Source organism: Dermacentor andersoni, chromosome 3 (genome assembly GCF_023375885.2).
Source record: "Dermacentor andersoni chromosome 3, qqDerAnde1_hic_scaffold, whole genome shotgun sequence".
Taxonomy (NCBI): Eukaryota; Metazoa; Arthropoda; class Arachnida; order Ixodida; family Ixodidae; genus Dermacentor; species Dermacentor andersoni.
Window position 1 is genome coordinate 18,416,210 of NC_092816.1, and position 17,925 is coordinate 18,434,134.

The 17,925-nt window shown below is 44.4% G+C and overlaps 1 protein-coding gene across 2 annotated transcripts in view; it reads left to right on the forward strand.

Moving 5' to 3' along the window:
- coro (protein coronin) overlaps window positions 1–7,132 on the forward strand; it is a 45,805-nt gene extending 38,673 nt beyond the window's left edge. The window contains exon 12 of one of the 2 annotated variants that reach the window (XM_055065545.2): window positions 4–989. In XM_055065545.2, coding sequence (XP_054921520.1) covers window positions 4–42 — 39 coding nt within the window. In that variant the 3' untranslated portion in view covers window positions 43–989. Of the gene's footprint in view, window positions 1–3; window positions 990–6,741 lie in introns of those variants that run through there. The other variant, XM_050169141.3, reaches the window with a different exon arrangement.
- The last annotated feature ends 10,793 nt before the right edge of the window (window positions 7,133–17,925 follow it).

Below are 17,925 nucleotides of genomic sequence, written 5' to 3' on the forward strand. Positions count from 1 at the left end.
TAGCGTGCTGGAAGCTACACAGCGCTGAAGCAAAGAGGGTAAAGCCCCTGCCAAAAGTTGAGTATTGCGGCGGCGAAATAAGGGCATAAGTGTGATCTAGGGACAATGGCATTCTAGGGACCATAGCGTAAGGGTGACTAGATAGCAGCGTTGCCAGGCTTGGTCATAGAATAAAGAACCAACTTGGCTTGGTATCAAGGCACCTGGCTCGTCGCAGCACCCCATGGCGGCCACGGTAGACTATGCTACACCGCATGCCGCTGTGATCCATTGGAGGTCACGTGCATCAGACACAGCTACGTGCAGTGCGAAGATGAAATTATTTTCCTGCCTTTTCAAGAACGCACATATATTTTTCACTTAAACTAAAAATTGGCAATTATGCATTACTGCAAATGTTGTGTGATCACGAAATCAGCCAACAGCGTTGTTGACCAACTGCTTTTGACGACTCTGTATGACGTTGCGGATGCGAGAGTAAGCGACTGCTCATTGCTTTTGACATGAGTGTAAATTACCTGCTGCATGCAGTGAAATAATACTTGGCTCACATGTTCACAGGAGCCTTGTTAATGCAACATCTTTCTTTTTACTATTTTCAAAAAATGTTTCAAGGCTCCTTAAAGCTTTAACCCTTGCCATGCTGCAGATTGAGATTTATCTTCTGAAGAGCCACCAACTTGCTTCAGCAGTTCGTGAACACATTGCTAGGAGTTTTTAGCATTTAATGTATTCTTTTTCACAGTACTTTCTTTTTGTTAATGTGATTGCAGTGTGCAAGAGCTAAACCGAAGTTTCAAAAAGATTACCAAGTGTTGGTCGAGCAACATTTTCAAAAAGCAGTGTAAGACAGGACCAGAGGAAGATAGCCACAGCAGTACCCATGTACAAATTTTTTCGTCTTGCAGCTAATAGGATGTTAAAATCCCAATAATAGGATGTTAATAGGATGTTAGGATCTTGGGATGTTAAAAGAGTATTCAACCTTTTTCTTACCTGATCTGTTTCAGCAGTTCTTCGCAGCAGAGCCAAAACTATGAGGCTGCTAGTGCGTATTCTTACGCAGGGAAATTTAGTGCCATAGTTCGGAACCTGTTGCTTGACTAAATGGTCTCGACAAGTGATCTTGTTGCCAGGTGTTTTCTTAAAAGCTTCTCTGCAGGTTGCAGCTGTGGCTTCCTGCACTATTTTACTTTGTTTTTTAATAAAATATTTGTTAAGGCTCTATGATACCGAAAATATTTTCCCACTTGTTCGAGTTTTCTGCGCAAAGATAAAAAGAAATCAATGCAAAGCTGCCGCGCGTATATTAATTTGCATTTAAAAAAGTGTCAAGCAATTGTTTTGACATTGGCTAAATTCATGTGTAGTCGACACAGCCACTGCACTGTGGAGGGCACCCTGCTGGGTAATGCTTCGTCCTTCGCGAAAATGGTGTTTGCAGACTTGCCCTGTGCGGTACCGTTCCAAGCTATGCTTTTGCACTAAAGGAACGAAGCAGCTGGCATTGAATGCACTTGAAACAGTGCAGAAAGAATATGGGAAAAGCGCAAGCACAAACTCTGTAATTAAATAACATCTGCACTTAATCAGCGAGTGTGTTCTGTACAAGTGGATGTTACAAGAGGGATCGAGAGATGACGGCACCATCTCGTGCGATGTAGGGTGGCTCGACACCAAGCGGGTGCTACTATCGAGACACCACAGTGCGATATTCCTTGATGGATGAGCGCTTCTTTTAAATCCTCTGTAACCCTCCTCCTCCTCGATCTGTACTTGAATGGGCATGCTTTATCGATGTCGGAGCAAAATTCACCGCTCTTATCACAACAGCTGATCTCTCCGTGCAATTGTTGAGTCTGCGTAGATGCTGCCGCCGCCTACACTGCAGCAGTTGCCACTAGCAGACAAGGTGCGGAAGAGCACCTTTAAGAAGTGTTCACCCTTATGTAGTTTCCTACGCACCCTCCTAATTAGTCTCGGAGGCCCGTAGAGAATTCCTCAGTGATGAGAGGAACTACTGAAAGAGAGTGTATAGTGCTTTCTTCCCCTGCAGACGTGAGCCTCGTTATAACGAAGTCACACCGGCCAAGAGAATACCTTCGTTATATCCGATTAAGCACACATGTGGTGATATCTGTGAAAATAAATTGTAATGATGTCTATGCGAAAGAAATGCAAGCTGAGTGCCTCCGACAGGCCAGTAAAGGTTCTCCTGTGGATTCAGACGACATCTTGCCGTGCCGACAGAAGGCACTGTAACAATAAATTACATTCATACACTCTGCACCGTCATCAATACACCAGTGTGATCGGTGTTATCATGCGAGCTCGGCACATTTGCTTGCAGAGTGCACTGCAACTAAGCTAAGCTGCAGGGCAAAACGTGCATGCAGCCTAGTCTTTTTGGACACTGAGGGGACTGCACATGGGTCCTCCACTATGGCCATCGGTTGAGCCTGCACGTCTTGCTTCCCGCTTAATCGCCGATGAAGTCAACGTGTGCGAACATGTTGACAGTGAACTTCCTGCGACAGCTTGGCACCAGCCGCACTGCTTACTCCCGCTAAGCCTAACCAGCGTTGCTTCATTGGCAACCAAGGTTGTGGTTTTGTGCCAGTCGATATGGCGGCGACTTTGTTATCGCCATGTTTGCTGCATTGCACGCAAAATTCATGCCCGAAACACCATGCAGCATTCAAAATTTCAGTAAAACCAGTTTTATTTTGGTGCTGGGTGGCAGTGCCGCAGGAATCACACGTCGAAAAAACTCTGGTGTATGAAAAATCGGTTAGCGACAGTATTTGACATCTTGAACACAAGAACGTCAAGAGCCCCATTCCGCAGAAAATCCAGCGTCGGATGTTGCTTTGAAAAAGAATTTCTAGCCAAATTTTGAACCACTCTACTACCACCAAGGTTGCTCATACCTTGTCTTTCATTCTTTACAAAGTTATTCCTCGGAATTTTGAAAACGGCAGCCCACAAATGTAATGAAAAAAAAAAAAAGAAAGGCAGCACATCTTTTATGTTAGCTCTTCTCAGACTGAAATATTAAAAGTGAGAAACAATAACAGGAGATCCACCCAGGCAAGAGGCCGCATTTCTACCAGAAAGCTTGCCTTCGTGCATAGTGTTTGCTGCCAGCGGTTCCCGATAAACGTTACGGTTACATAAGCTGCATTTGCCAGGAAGCATGAAAAACAGTTTGTGGGTCTTTGTATGTTATCGCATTTCACTCTTAAAAGCGAAGCTTAAGCATACTCCAATTTTTAATATCAGAATATATATTTTGAAGCATGCACCAACAAAAATTTGCTTTGCTATAGCCAATATCGGGTTGCATCCTGCATTTTCGGTTTCTTGATAGCAGGACAGAATGCACCATTAAACTAAAGCATGACAAACCAAATTATATTTTTACTTCATTATATCGAGGTTTGGCTGTACTGATAGAGAGGCCACCAGTGGTAAAACTTACTTGCCAACAATTTAGCTGTTGGAAAATTTTCACTATCGAGGACAACTTTCTACGGAAACAGTGGCAATTTCTAGTGGAGCAAGTCTTCTAAAAATTTTATTTTGGTCATCTCTTTTCGCAGAAAATGAGTATAACCTGCTGCAACCACACTTTGTACTGCTTTTTTTTTTTCACCACAAAATGAACACCCAATAGAAACAGTAAAACAGCACAATTTTCAACATTTCCTTTACTTCATGATACATACACTGCTCCCACAAGTGGGACATTGGCCTTGTACATAAAAATGGGATGTAGGCAAGATTCTATATTTCCACTGACAAATGTAGCTCTACTGATTGCTGCTAAGGGCCTTACTTCTCCCTCCCTCCCTCATTTTTTTTACAGCATACATGGAAAAGGTTACACTTCAATTTACTAGTACATTCTTGCGTTATTTTCACGCTTTAAAACATTTTATTCACATGATATTCAAGAATCGAGATACTTGACAAATTGGCTAAGTGTACAGGTGCTATAAACACATATGTACAGCTGCTATAAACACATAAGCACATATGTACAGCTGCTATAAACACATACAAGTGACTATACAAGATTTCGATATTGTGGTTACGTAGGCAATGGCCAAAAACATTGCAATTAAATCCTTTCTCACACGGAAGATCTTTGGACATGAGCTGCGTTATCATATAAGTGGTTACGAAGCAAAAAAGAGATTGACCACCTGCAGAGGGTATTGCAGCACTTCAAACCATTTGCTGCTCCCTTTATGGAACTCTAACATGTTAAAGGCTCTGGCAATGAATAATAAAAATACGAGAACACAAATAGGACAACAGTGACCATGGTGCAATCACTGCAAATAGAGTGATAGAGGCTGCAAAAATGCAAATCTGTAAAACAAATCATGTAGCAAAGCATGTTGTGAAGATGGGATGGACCTTTGGCAAAAGAAAGTTTGTGAATCACAGAAGTTTGGGAAAAACAATTTTTTTTGTTAAGCACTTGTCCTGTGATTGCTCGCTGGCATTCACACTCGTGTTCACAGGCCCCCACCTGCGCTCTTGTCTACACATACTTGCCAGCACTCACTCGCACCTCGAAAATCGGTGCGAGTGTGCACTAAGCCTAGTAATGAGAGGTGGGCTCAGTAGAATGGATATCTTAACTTCATAATCTTGTGGCCTATGCCGTGCAACTTGTTTTGCATGCCTCATGGGGAAATAAGTGTTTGATATTTCCCTTTGTATGTCCATTTGACACTACCAACCAATATTGTTATGTTGTAACCATGGGCAGTTCAACTCTGTGGGGGAAAATGGGAAAAGAAAGAAAAAAGTTTTGGTGTAATGTTGGATATGATGACTGCTTCAAGCCTGCATGTCATCTTGGTTTCGTGTCGTCTCAGCTGACATTTTCTGTGCAGGTGCAAGGCTTAAAAAAAAAAAAAAAAAAAAAAAAAAAAGGACCTTTACCAATATTATGTAAACATATTGCATAAAGAGTACACAGTACTCAAATCAAAATCTAGACACAGAATACCTGCCGTGCACTCAAAAATGCTTCTGTGGCTACATCTGCAACAAACTTGCAGAGTTACTTCCCTAATGCTTCATTGCATATATTGTTACATGCCCGGTTTCTAAAACATTTGTAGTAGCAAATACACCAGGTATTTAGTCGTGACCTCAGTAAGGAAAAAGCTTGACAGCAGATGTAGCTGGGTAAAATGAGCTTACTACATTGTCCTGCTTGCACGCAAGATCTTCAACTGCTACTGTTACAACAATATTCATTCATTGACACAAAAGCATGACTAAGAAGGTAAATGTTTTGCTTTCATGCAGACCTGTAGCAAAGGTCAATATTTATATATACTCTGATAAAGTAGGAAAAAGAAAACTGCCTAGAGCATGGCAGACAAGATGTTTACCTTTCTTTAAGTGTTTAGGTTAAGGGGAAAATTGATTTATTTTTCAATTTTGGGGTTTTACGTGCCAAAACCACAATTTGATTATGAGGCATGCTCTAGTGGGGTTCTCTGGGTTTTGATCACTAGGGAATTTTTAATGTGCCCCCAATGCAATGGACAACGGTGCTTTTGCATTTTGCCCCCATCGAAATGTGGCCACTATGGCTGCGATTTGATCCCGCGACCTCATGCTTAACAGCACAACACCATAGCTGCTAAGCCACTATGGCAGGTTATTCAGCTTTAGGTAAAACTACCTAAAGCTGATTTAACAAAACAAGCTGGAGGTAAACAGCCTCAATGCACACCAATTCAAGAGTGTTAAAAAACTATTCATTCACCTAAACAACTGGCTGCAACCATGCAGAAGGCTGATCTCAATTTGCTTTTCATAGATCAAAGAATATTTGAAATTCCAGGGATAGGCCCACAGTTACATAAGGCTGCCTGGGGCACAGCTTTAATGCTGATTGAGATAATGTTTGGAGCCACACAATATTAAAAAAGAATTATCAATGTTACAAATTCATCTCTGGCAGTGTGATGGTTTTTTGCAGTGCTCAGAACTGCTGGATTTACTTCTCTCACTTTGTAACTTTGCAAATGAGGAGTGCTACACCCACTGCACTGCAGGCCAAGAAAGCATCATCCAAACTTATATGTAATTTGACAAATTATTTTCATTAAAGTCATAACTTGCGAAGCAGAAACCATCGCTCTCTGTGGACATGGTAAATGAAACCATACCTTGGGGGCCATTATTTTGCTGACATGAACCATAGTGGCTCACTCTACCTCTGGATTTAAGTTTTTCAAGTTACAAAGATAGGACATAGTTGAGAAACAGTTTTCTTGTGAGTTGCTGATCAGATGCAACTGCTAGCAAATCTACTTCCTATTGTCTTTGAAATTGTAATATCTGGAAAATTTCTATTGAGCCCTATGATAAGTGATACTTTTGAGCTTCAGAACCTGGGATTTCAAAGTGGTACTATCAATTATTCAGGCCAAGGCAGAGAGAAGTGCAGTGTAACACTAAAAAGGCATGTATCACTTGTGCTTACAAACTTGATTTTAACAGTTTTCGGCCTGCAGTGTAGATGACAGCAATAAATACTGCTTGCCCTGCCATGGTAGGTACGGTCATAGCTATGAGACTTTTAAATCAGAAAATTAACTTCACATTTGTACTTAAGGCTTGACAGAAAGAGAATGCAGTCATGTCCAAAGCGAACTGATGCTGTAAGATCTGCTACCAAAGTAGTTCAATTGTCAACTGTTACAGGAAAGCGCCACTGGAGAAGGCCATCCCTTGCGCAAGTCGGAGACAAGTTCAAGCCTATATTACCCACCGCCAAGGAGCCTGCCCTGCAAAACACTGCAAGGTGGTGCCAAAAAAGACAATGTGCCCTATGGTGACCACTGTAGAAGTGGCAGTGGCAAGATGATGATGTTTCTGCAGAATATGAATCGTGCTTGGAATAATCTCGTTGCCAGGCCGCTGGTGCGCAGCCGAGAAAGTGGCACAAGGTCCCAACTAAGTTTACCCACAAATGCTTCATAAGGACAAGACTTTCCTAGGCAGCAAGGGTCCCCAAGTAGTTGCAGCATCCTTGTTTCTCAACCCAGTGCAGTAAAGTGTGACATTGGAAGTTTGTGCAACAAACCTTACATAATGTTACCTCTTTCAATGACTGTCTCACAATACTGCATGCAACACTAACTGCCACACAACAGTAGATATAGAAAGCTAAATATAGGTCAAATGCAAAGTGCTCATATTGTGAAAAATAGCACAAATTCACTAATCTGGCACTTAGCACAAGAACACGCAAATCCCAAATGCATTCCTTTAACTTACGACCAATCACACATTCTAAAATGGATAGCACAAACGAAGACATGCACAATAGTCTTATTCATGTCTTTATTTGCACTACTCATTTTAGAAGCTAGGCACCAGCTAGACAACATTATGCTCAGACTACTTCATGGGACTTGGGGCTATGACAGATACTGGAACACAGTTCATTGAAGCAATTTTTACCACCTGATTTTCTTTAATGTGCACCCAAAGTAGGGTGCAAAAGTATTTTTGCATATACACCCATATAGTGGCCTTTGCAGTTGGGAACTGAACCCATGACCTTATGGTCAGCAGTACAGCACCACAGCCACCATAAGCACCACACTGTGCTCTACTCAATCGCACTTGTTCATTATGTCCCAATCTTGCCATATGCAGATTCATGCTTACATCAAGCTTGCAAATTAAGTAGTTGCAAGGTGCAAGCTTTACTAGCAAGTAGGGGTGTGCGAATAGTGATTTTTGAGACCGAATCGAATAGTGCCAGAAACTAATCGAGTTGACTAGTTTTCGAATAATGAAAAACTGTTATCACAGTAATTATAAAATGTTGTTCACATTCTAGTATTCTTAATATTAGCAAGTTTCTGTCATTACAAAGTATGTTTTGAAGCATTTATTCAGAAATTCTGAGAATTGTCCACAAATGTGTAAGCATTCCTTGGATCCGCTGTCACTTTTTGATATTGTTTCCCAAATCTCAGTGGCCCACCCACAAATTTCAAGTTAGCCTACCCACAAATTTCAAGTTAGCCTAACCACAAATTGCAGTTAGCCGACCCCCCATATTTCAAGTTGGCCAACCCCCAAATTTTAATGTGGCCCACCCAAAAATTTCAAGTTGATTCACCCCGAAATGTAAGTTGGTCCACCCCTAAATCTAAGTTGGCCGACCCCCCAATAAAGTTTGCCCAGACCCAAATTTGAAGTTGGCCCACCCTCGAACGTTAGTTGGCCCACCCCTACCATAGGCACCCCCTTGCATTTTCTATGGAGCCCTATGCATCCCTATGGTTAATCTGTCACTTTTCGCGTTACTGACATGATTTTGCAAACAGAATTCTATCAGTAATTTTGGGTTTCAATTATTCTTTATCGCTCATAAAGCTACTGATCACCTGTATTTACACTACTATAACGATTCAATGCCCTAACTTTTCAAATTGTGCATTTTTGCGTAGATACAAGGCATTACACTATTCACGTGACAGATAGATTTTTCCTGGGTTACTCGCCAAAGAATGCTTACGTGTTCAAACGCAAATGGAGAATTAGGAGCAAACAAGTAGTTTCTTCGCATGCACATGACTTTTCAGAGAGTGCGAATGATCGCCGTATAGCCTTTAATGTATGGCTACCTACGAGATGTAGCCTGCCCCATTATGCAAGTTCTCACGTTTTATGTCTATACTATCCCTGTGGGGGTGACAATTTACCGTACTTTTGCTCCAATATTATGTTTAAGTGGGCACAGTTGACGCTGCAAAATATTAGAAAATTATTTAAAGAATATTCACATTTACGTATAGTGACTATTTGATTCCAAGACCAAATCGAATAAGACACTATTTGATTCGTTATTCGAAACTTTCGAATATTCTCACGCTCCTACTAGCAAGTGACTCCATTAAGCACCTTGCCATTAAGAATATTGACACAATTTTTTTAATTTGCTTCGCATTAATATTCACACTAATGCCATTATAGGATACTTGTTCCACATTCCGAAAAGTTTAAAGAAACAACTTGTAATTTTTTATATTAAGAGACTACAGTAATCACAATAATGATTACCAAAGAACATAATAATAAAGGAAAAAAAAAGAAAGGCAACATAGCCACTCTGAAAAGGCATAGTTGCTTTCATTGTACAAGGAATCAAGCTTAGAAAGGTTGGAAGTTTGACAAACAGTGCTTTTTATAACCAACTATCCTAGCCCAACTATGCTCCCGCTAAACAAGCATGAGACAAGGACATCATGTAACGTTTCACAAACTACATTCAAGGTATGGTGCACAAACACGATGATGAGACAACAGATGAGTAAAGCCTACAAAATGTGGGCTGCAACTTCCAGCAAAATGTGTGCTTTTCTTTGTTCCTGATGAAGCTTTATTACTTAGGTTTGAGTCATCATCCTTGGGAAAACACAGCAAGCCCTATGCTTGAAGGTCTTGAGATTTGCGGAGGTAAATACCATTTTCAAATCTTTGCATCCTGTGAAACATCACTGCTGCCACTTTGGCCCAAGCACACAAAATCAACGAGGTGCTTTAGATCAAATTTCAAAGATTCAAGAAATACGAGGAAGGTTATGGCAACAATGGTGTTTTGTTGCATAATCTCCTGGTATAGTAGCAGGTGCACGGCATGACCTCACATGAGGAACAATACTCGGACAGAAATGTGCAACATGAAAATTGGACTAGTCGTTTAACACAAACACAGATGATACGAGAAATGTGGGGAAGTAACAACACCTTTTATGCATAATAACAGCCTTAAAGGGACACTAAGGCAAATACTAAGTCGATGTGGACTGTTAAAATACCATTCCAGAAAGCTCGCAGCACTTGTTTCATGCTAAGAAAAGACTCAAGTCTGCGAGAAAATTGCATCTGAAGGGTTCGTATACCTTTTGAGCAATTCAAATTGCGCGCCCCCAAGCGGTGAGTGGTGACGTTGCATATGCCATCACCGCCCTTTGCTGCCGTCGGCGAGCAAACCGGCGCCCGACAGAGGGCGGTATGGCTTTCTGAACAAAACGCAACTGCACCGCTGCAGCTGTTTTTGGTCAAGTGGCTTGGACTCTTTGGGAATCCTGTGACATCACATGGACGTGGCATTCTCTACTACTTGCAGTGTGTGCGAGTTTCGCGAGCCAGCAAAACCAGTGCAGCATTATTTATAATGAAACTACGGAAACGCGAAAGTGTGGCCAGCACAGAATGAAGAAAACGAAACCTTTCGATCATCTGTTGAGGGTAATGTCAACGAGTTCTTTTTTCTAAAAATCAAGTAGAACTGGGCAAGCAGCATTTTCTTTTGCCTTATAATGCAATACAATGACCTTTCTATTATGACTGGTTGAGTACTTGCGACAAAATGAGTATTGCCTTCGTCATCGGGCTAGAACTTGAATGTCCCGGGTAGTCTCTAATTGTGTGCTGCATTTACTCCAACTTCTCGATTATGAAAGCTCTGTTCGCGATAATACTGATGCCTTAGACGTTCTCAAGCACTGATCTGTCGCATTAGCTTGACCTAATATTTGCCATTAGTGTCCCTTCAAAGGCGGAAATATTATACATAGCTTAAAAGAGCTGCTTGCACAACTCATAATCATAATGACTTCACATGTATTTTTGAACACCACGAACAGTACCGCACAAATATGAGAGGCTATTTACACTGAAATCTTGCCTTTTGGGCAGTGACAAATGTTGAACCAGTTCACAACTCATGGCCACCAATTGGCAAGTCCCTTATGTACAAGATATGTTACAACTAGACCTAACATTTGTGACATGACAATAAAGGTACTGTGTAGTACTTGTAAGGGAACAATCTTTGTTCTTTCTACCCAAATAAAGTGGCACACATTAGTTCCACTAGCTGGCATGAGTGGTAACAATATGACACCAGTGACAAAAGCACAATTTTATGAAGCATTTTTTATAAACTATGTATGTAATATGAAGATGCAACCAGAGCAGAACAAAATGCCACGGAAGAAGTTGTATGGCTGAGCAGCTACAAGAGAGCACACATTTTAGGCTTAAGAGGAAGCTTTAGCTCGGGTGCTCTTATCTAAATACATGTAAAAGGAGAATTCGTTTTTCTTGGCAACCACTGCACCAAATTTGGCGAGGTTTGTTGCATTTAAAAGAAAAACTTAAAATCTAATGACTGTTGGTCTTAAATTTTTTATTTAGGTTGCAAACTTTTTATTAAAAAGTGGCGAAAAAGTTTTTCAGAAAACCAAACTATCAAGTTTACAACTCTGCAACACAGAAATGAAAAATGATATTGTCACGAAAAGACAAATGAAGATGCACCCGGCGTCGGAGAGACAGACAGTTGTACAAGATGGTGCACACAAAACTCAAGCTGGCGTCCTCAGCCTCTACTACCACTTCTTCTTCAGCGCCCACCTCTTGCCGAGCGCACGTTCCAATCACTTCTTTCGTAGCGCTGGCGCGTGACACCTAGTGGCATTATTCCCCCGCCAAAAGAAAAGCATCGACCCCGATGCTTACTAAACTACGATGCTTACTAAAAGAAAGTGGAAGTGTGGAAGTCGTATGACATCGGGTTGGCGCCGCCTTAACGCGCGAAATACGGTTTGAGGCGAATAACATGCATTATCTCCGAGTGGCGCTGTCGACACCGAGGCGATGCGGCACCGTCAGGAATGACCTCATAGTTCACTTCACTAATGCGGCATATCACTTTGTAGGGTCCAAAGTATCTACTAAGCAGCTTCTCAGATAAGCCCTGGCAATGGATTGGAGTCCACACCCAGACTTAATCACTTGGCTGGTACTCAACTTGCTGATGTCAAAGGTTGTAGCGTCATGCGTCTGTACTCTGCTGCTTCGTGATGTGTATGCGCGCGAGTTGACGAGCTTCCTCTGCGTGTTGGGTAAGTTGCTCGGTGTCGGAAGTAAGTGATGCGTTGGTGTCGTGTGGGAGCATTGCGTCTAGCGTGGTCTGGACCTCGCGCCAGTAGACAAGACAAGACGGAACGGTGTGAATCGTGTTGTTTCCTGAATGGCGGTGTTGTATGCGAATGTAACGTACGGCAGGACTTGATCCCATGTTTTATGCTGGACGTCTACATACACAGACAGCATGTCAGCAATGGTTTTGTTTAGCCATTCCGTCAGTCCGTTGGTCTGCGGATGATAGGCAGTGGCCTTGCGATGCTGCGTGCAGCTCAACTCGGATATGTCCTCTATCAGTTGGGCTGTAAAGGCAGTTCCTCTGTCGGTGATGACGTATGATGGGGCACCATGTCTGAGGACTATCTGATCGATAAAGAACTGGGTGACTTCGTAGGCCGTGGCATGTTGTACAGCTTTCGTCTCGGCGTAGCGTGTTAGATAGTCTGTGGCGACTATAATCCACTTGTTTTTGCTGGCTGACAAGGGAAAGGGTCCCAGAAGATCCATGCCGATTTGATCAAACGGCACGCTAGGTGGTGCGATGGGTTGGAGTAACCCCCCGGGTTTCAAAGATGGCGATTTCCTGCGTTGACACTCGCGGCAGCTTTGCACGTAACGCTTCACCGTGGTAGAAAGTCTGGGCCAGTAGTACGTCTGGCGTACTCTTGCAAGAGTACGTGAAAATCCCAAGTGTCCAGACGTGGGTTCATCATGGCAGGCTAGGAGAATGTCATCACGGAGGGCGGCAGGTACGGCCAATAGATACTCTTTGTCGCTGGCACTAGAGTTTTTCTTGTAGAGGACACCCTTTCGGAGGCAGAAGGTCGATAGATTGCGAGAAATGTGTCGTGGGATTGTAACATTCTTGCCTTCTAGGTGATTGATGAAAGGGTGTATTTCGGCGTCCTCGCGCTGCCGTGTGATCAGGTCAGATGCGGTGAGGGCCCCAAGGAATGCGCCGTCTTCGTCCATGTCCTTATCACAGGTTTTGACGGGAGCGCGCGACGTGTCCGCATCTTCGTGTTTGCGGCCCGATTTGTAGACGATGGTAACATCGAACTCCTGCAGACGGAGACTCCATCGAGCAAGTCGCTTGAACGGGTCTTGTAAGTTGGCTAACCAACACAAGGAATGGTGGTCTGTCACCACCTTGAAAGGGCGACCGTAGAGATAAGGCCGAAATTTCATGATGGCCCACACAACCGCTAGACACTCTTTCTCGGAAGTGGAGTAGTTGATTTCGGCGCGTGAAAGGGTGCGACTGGTGTAAGCGGTCACGCGCTCGACGCCTTCCTGGTGTTGAACGAGTACAGCGCCAAGACCGATGTTGCTTGCGTCGGTATGTACCTCGGTGTCAGCGTCCTCGTCAAAGTGAGCGAGGACGGGCGATTCCTGCAGGTGCTGCCGAAACTCGGTGAAAGCTGCGTCCTGTTCATCCGTCCAAACGAAGGGTGTATCTTCTCGCGTGAGGCGTATGAGTGGTTCGGCAATCCGGGAGAAGTTAGCGATGAAGCGACGATAGTACACACATAGACCGAGAAAGCGGCGTACTGCTTTCTTGTCACGAGGAGTCGGAAAAGCAGCAACAGCAGATGTTTTGTCTGGGTCAGGCTGGACGCCGTCGGCGTTCACGACATGTCCGAGAAACTTCAACTTTTTGTAACCAAAGTGTGACACTTTTCTGGCTTTAGTGTGAGATTAGCAGAGCGGAGCGCCTCAAGTACCGCCTCTAAACACTTCAGATGTTCTTCGAAGGTCGCCGCAAACACGACGATGTCATCTAAGTATACTAAACAACTGTGCCACTTCAGACCCGTCAGAACAGTGTCCATCATTCTCTGGAATGTGGCCGGTGCAGAACACAGGCCGAATGGAAGTACTTTAAATTCATACAGTCCATCCGGGGTAACAATGGTAGTTTTTTCGCGATCTCGTTCGTCAACTTTGATTTGCCATAATCCACTCTTCAAATCTATGGATAAAAAATACCTGGTTCGCCACAGTCGATCTAACGAATCATCGATCCGCGGACGCGGATGACCGTCTTTTTTTTTACGTTATTCAACTTTCTATAGTCAACACAGAAACGAAGCGTTCAGTCTTTCTTTTTGACAAGGACCACCGGCGACGACCAAGGGCTTTGGGATGGTTGTATGACGTCGTCATCAAGAATTTCTTTCACTTGTGCATTAATCACGTTGCGCTCTTTTGCCAATACGTGATAAGGCAGTTGTTGTATGGCACGAGAATCGTCATACGTGATTATTCGGTGTCTTGTGATGGGCGTCTGGCATACCTTAGAAGGAGATGCGAAGCACTCCTTGAACCGAAGTAGCAACTTGTGCAGCGCTTTTTGCTTTTCCTCCGAAAGGTCTGAATTGATGTCGATATTGCTGAGTGCCTGAGCTGGGTTGTCCTTTGTCATAGACGCAAAGCGTTCAGCAACGTCTGCTATGGGCTCAGCAAAAGCGATAGTAGTACGACGAAACAAGTGCCGATGTTCCTGGCTGAAGTTCGTCACGAGGAGCGCAGAATGTCCACCTCGAAGCATAATGAGACTGCGGGCTGCACATACCCCATGAGTCAGCATAAGGGAGGAATTGCCCTCTGGAACAGCTTCGCCGTCGTGCAGATCGTCGCATACGACCGCTACCAGGACACTTGCGCGTGGTGGTAAAGTTACACTGTCGGCGTAAACCCGAAGCGCGTTACGTCAGCAGTTGTCGCGGATGTTCGCTGCTCTCTCTGGTCAAAAAAGTCACTGTGCGCTCCCGGAGGTCTATAATGGCACCATACTCTCGCAAAAAGTCGACGCCCAAGATGAGGTCCCGAGAACAATCGCGGAGTATAAGGCAGCTGGCTGGAAACGTACACCCACGAATTTGTACTCTGACTGTGCACATGCCCAACGGTGTTACGATATGCCTGCCAGCAGTACAACCTTGCGTTCCAGACCAAGGCGTGATAACTTTTCTAAGTTCCGTCGCTAGTTTTCCCACAATATTAAGTAGTCGGCACCCGTGTCCAATGACGCACTAACGTGGCGGCCATCGAGCACAACAGGTATGTCTAGCGAGAGTCTGTCGCTGAGTTTGGCTGCTGTCGTTGTTGAATCGTTCTGAATAGACCGTGCTCGCGTCGATGGGAGGTCTTTGGAAGGGCGATTATCAGCGGCCTCGCCCCCGAAGGTCGCTGTTCTTAGTTTTCCCGGCGAGGGCTTGACGATCGTCCCTGCGCTGCCATTGGAGGGCTTCTAGGAGCTGGGGAAGATCGCCTGGGGGACGGCGAGCGCGACTGCCGCCGCGGGAACAGTGGCATACCCTGCTGGTTCAGGTATTCTTCAATCGCCTTAGGCCTTTCGCCATATCTGGGCCTTGGTGAATCCACGGCAAAACCTTGCAGTCCGGGGCAGCGGTATGGGCACTCACGGTATACGTGACCGGCTTCTCCACAGTGATAACACAGAGGCCTTCTGTCCGTGGTACGCCAGACGTCAGATTTCCTTTCGAGTGGGCGCCGATCCTCCATACATTGGATCGGTTGCACTGATGGGAGCGGCGGGACGTATGACACGGCGTAAGACGTGGCGGGGATGAAATGGGTCAGAGCGCAGACAGGGACTCGTCCCAATACTTCCGCATACGACAGCCGCTGCAAGTGTGTTGTCACAGGTGGCGCATTGCTGCTTGGAACGGGGCCTTGGATCGCTTGCTCCACTTCACTTCTCACGAGGGCAGAAATGGAACCCAGCGTGGGCTGAGGTGGGCAGCTGAGCCGTTGAAGCTCATCACGCACCACTGAGCGGATAACATCTCGAAAGACGTCCAGGTTCCCAAAGGCAACCGCGTTCGTCAGTGAAGCAGCATTCGCGTGCCTGTCATACGTAGCGGAGCGCTGGTCCGAAGGTGAAGTAGCGTTCATTTGCCTTTCATATAAAGCTGAGCGCTGGTGCAGCATCTTTTCCATCGTGGTGGCTTCGGTTAAGAAATCAGCCACGGTCTTCGGCGGGCTTCGAACCAGGCCAGCAAATAGCTGTTCTTTAACTCCCCGCATTAGATGGCGCAGCTTCTTTTCCTCTGACATGGTAGGGTCCACCCGACGGAAGAGGCGCGTCATATCCTTGACACGCTCTCATTCGGCAGCTGAATGCGGGATTGGAGCGCCCGTTCGGCTCGTTCGTGGCAATCAGCATTGGTGTATGTCTACAGCAAGGCACAGCGGAACTCGAGCCACGATTTGAGGAGCTCTTCTCGGTTCTCGTACCAAGTGCGAGCACCGTCTTCCAAGCTGAAGTAGACATTTCTCAACTTCGCCGTGTCACTCCATTTGTTTATCTCGGCAACGCGCTCAAACTGGGCTAGCCAGTCTTCTACATCCTCGAAGACTTTCAGCACTTGGAGATTCTGCAGCAGGTACTGAGTTGCCGTTATGGCTGTACCTTGCATAATGGTCGATAGAGACATCGATGTTCCTTCCATACTGGTCCGTGGGGGCGTCGATGTTGTTGTGGAGCGATGATCAAGCTCCGGAGGCAATCCTCAGATTCTCCTGCTGGCCCGGTGAACAGGGGTGTCCACTAGTATAGGGCTGGTACTCCTGCTACCTGGAGGGGTTTGTGGCATCGGATGAACCGTACCCCGCACCTCCACCAGTTTTGTCACGAAAAGACAAATGAAGATGCACCCGGCGTCGGCGAGACAGACAGTTGTACAAGATGGCGTACACAAAACTCAAGCCGGCGTCCTCAGCCTCTACTACTTCTTCTTCAGCGCCCATCTCTTGCTGAGCGCACGTTCCAGTCACTTCTTTCGTAGCGCTGGCACGCGACACCTAGCGGCAATAACACAATTATGTGAATTGCATCTAATAGGGTATCTAAAGCGGACAAAATTGATATGTTACACATGAATCTCAAAAAACTTAGTAATATGGAAGTACAGCTTTTGCAGAATCCTTGTACACAATGTAACAAATTCACGTAAGCTATAAAATGACATATCAAATTTGTCCACTTTCAATGATATAGTGGATGCCGTTTACAGAACAGCGATATCTGTTCTTGATGCAGAGCTATCAAATTGTAAACTTAGTGCTTCTATTTTTTTTGAACTTAGAAAGTTTTGAAAATATTTATAACATAATTCAGGCCTTAAATTGAATTCCGCTTCCAACAGTCACTAGAATTTAGCTTTCTCTCTCAAATGCAACAAATTTCATTAAAATAGGTCCAGGGGTCATCTCAGAAAAAAGCTTTTGCGTTTTACATGTATTTGAATAGGCTGCGTCGGAGTTGCGCCTGAGCTAAAGCTTCCTCTTAAGGCATTTCTTTTTAACTCTGTAATACGCTGCTTTGTAGAAAGGTTAGTGAATTAGCCTTGAGTTGTACAAAGGTGGCAATTCACGTATCAGAATATGGGATTAGAACATAATTACACTAAAACATGACAGTGCAAAGTTTAAAAGTACCATTCTGCCAATGCATGGGATATTATTGCTATAGTGCTTTTACGAGCACATCAAATTTCCCCAATTCCTAAAGGGCAGACGTTTGTGCTGCTGCTGAATGTTCCATAAGTAAGGGAGCCCAATAAGAATGACCCTTCACGCAAAACTGCTCGCTCTTTTGTGCTCGAATTATGCACACTTGGCGCTGGACAACAGAGTTGCTGGGATTGCAGTAAGTTGGGTTACATGGGCCCTTAAACATCCTTTGTTGAAGGTGCAGGTTGTTCCCCCTCATCCCACCCAGTTATTGTATTGCACTTTTTAAAGCTGACTACTTCCCAAAACATGCCATATTTATCTTAACAAAAAAGAACCTACAGTATAGACACATCTAAGTTGAGAAAATTTATCACCTGCAAGTGCCAAAATGTGACTCTGTTTATGGCTGAACACAGCTGTAAAACTTATGAGTGCATTTTATATGCAGGC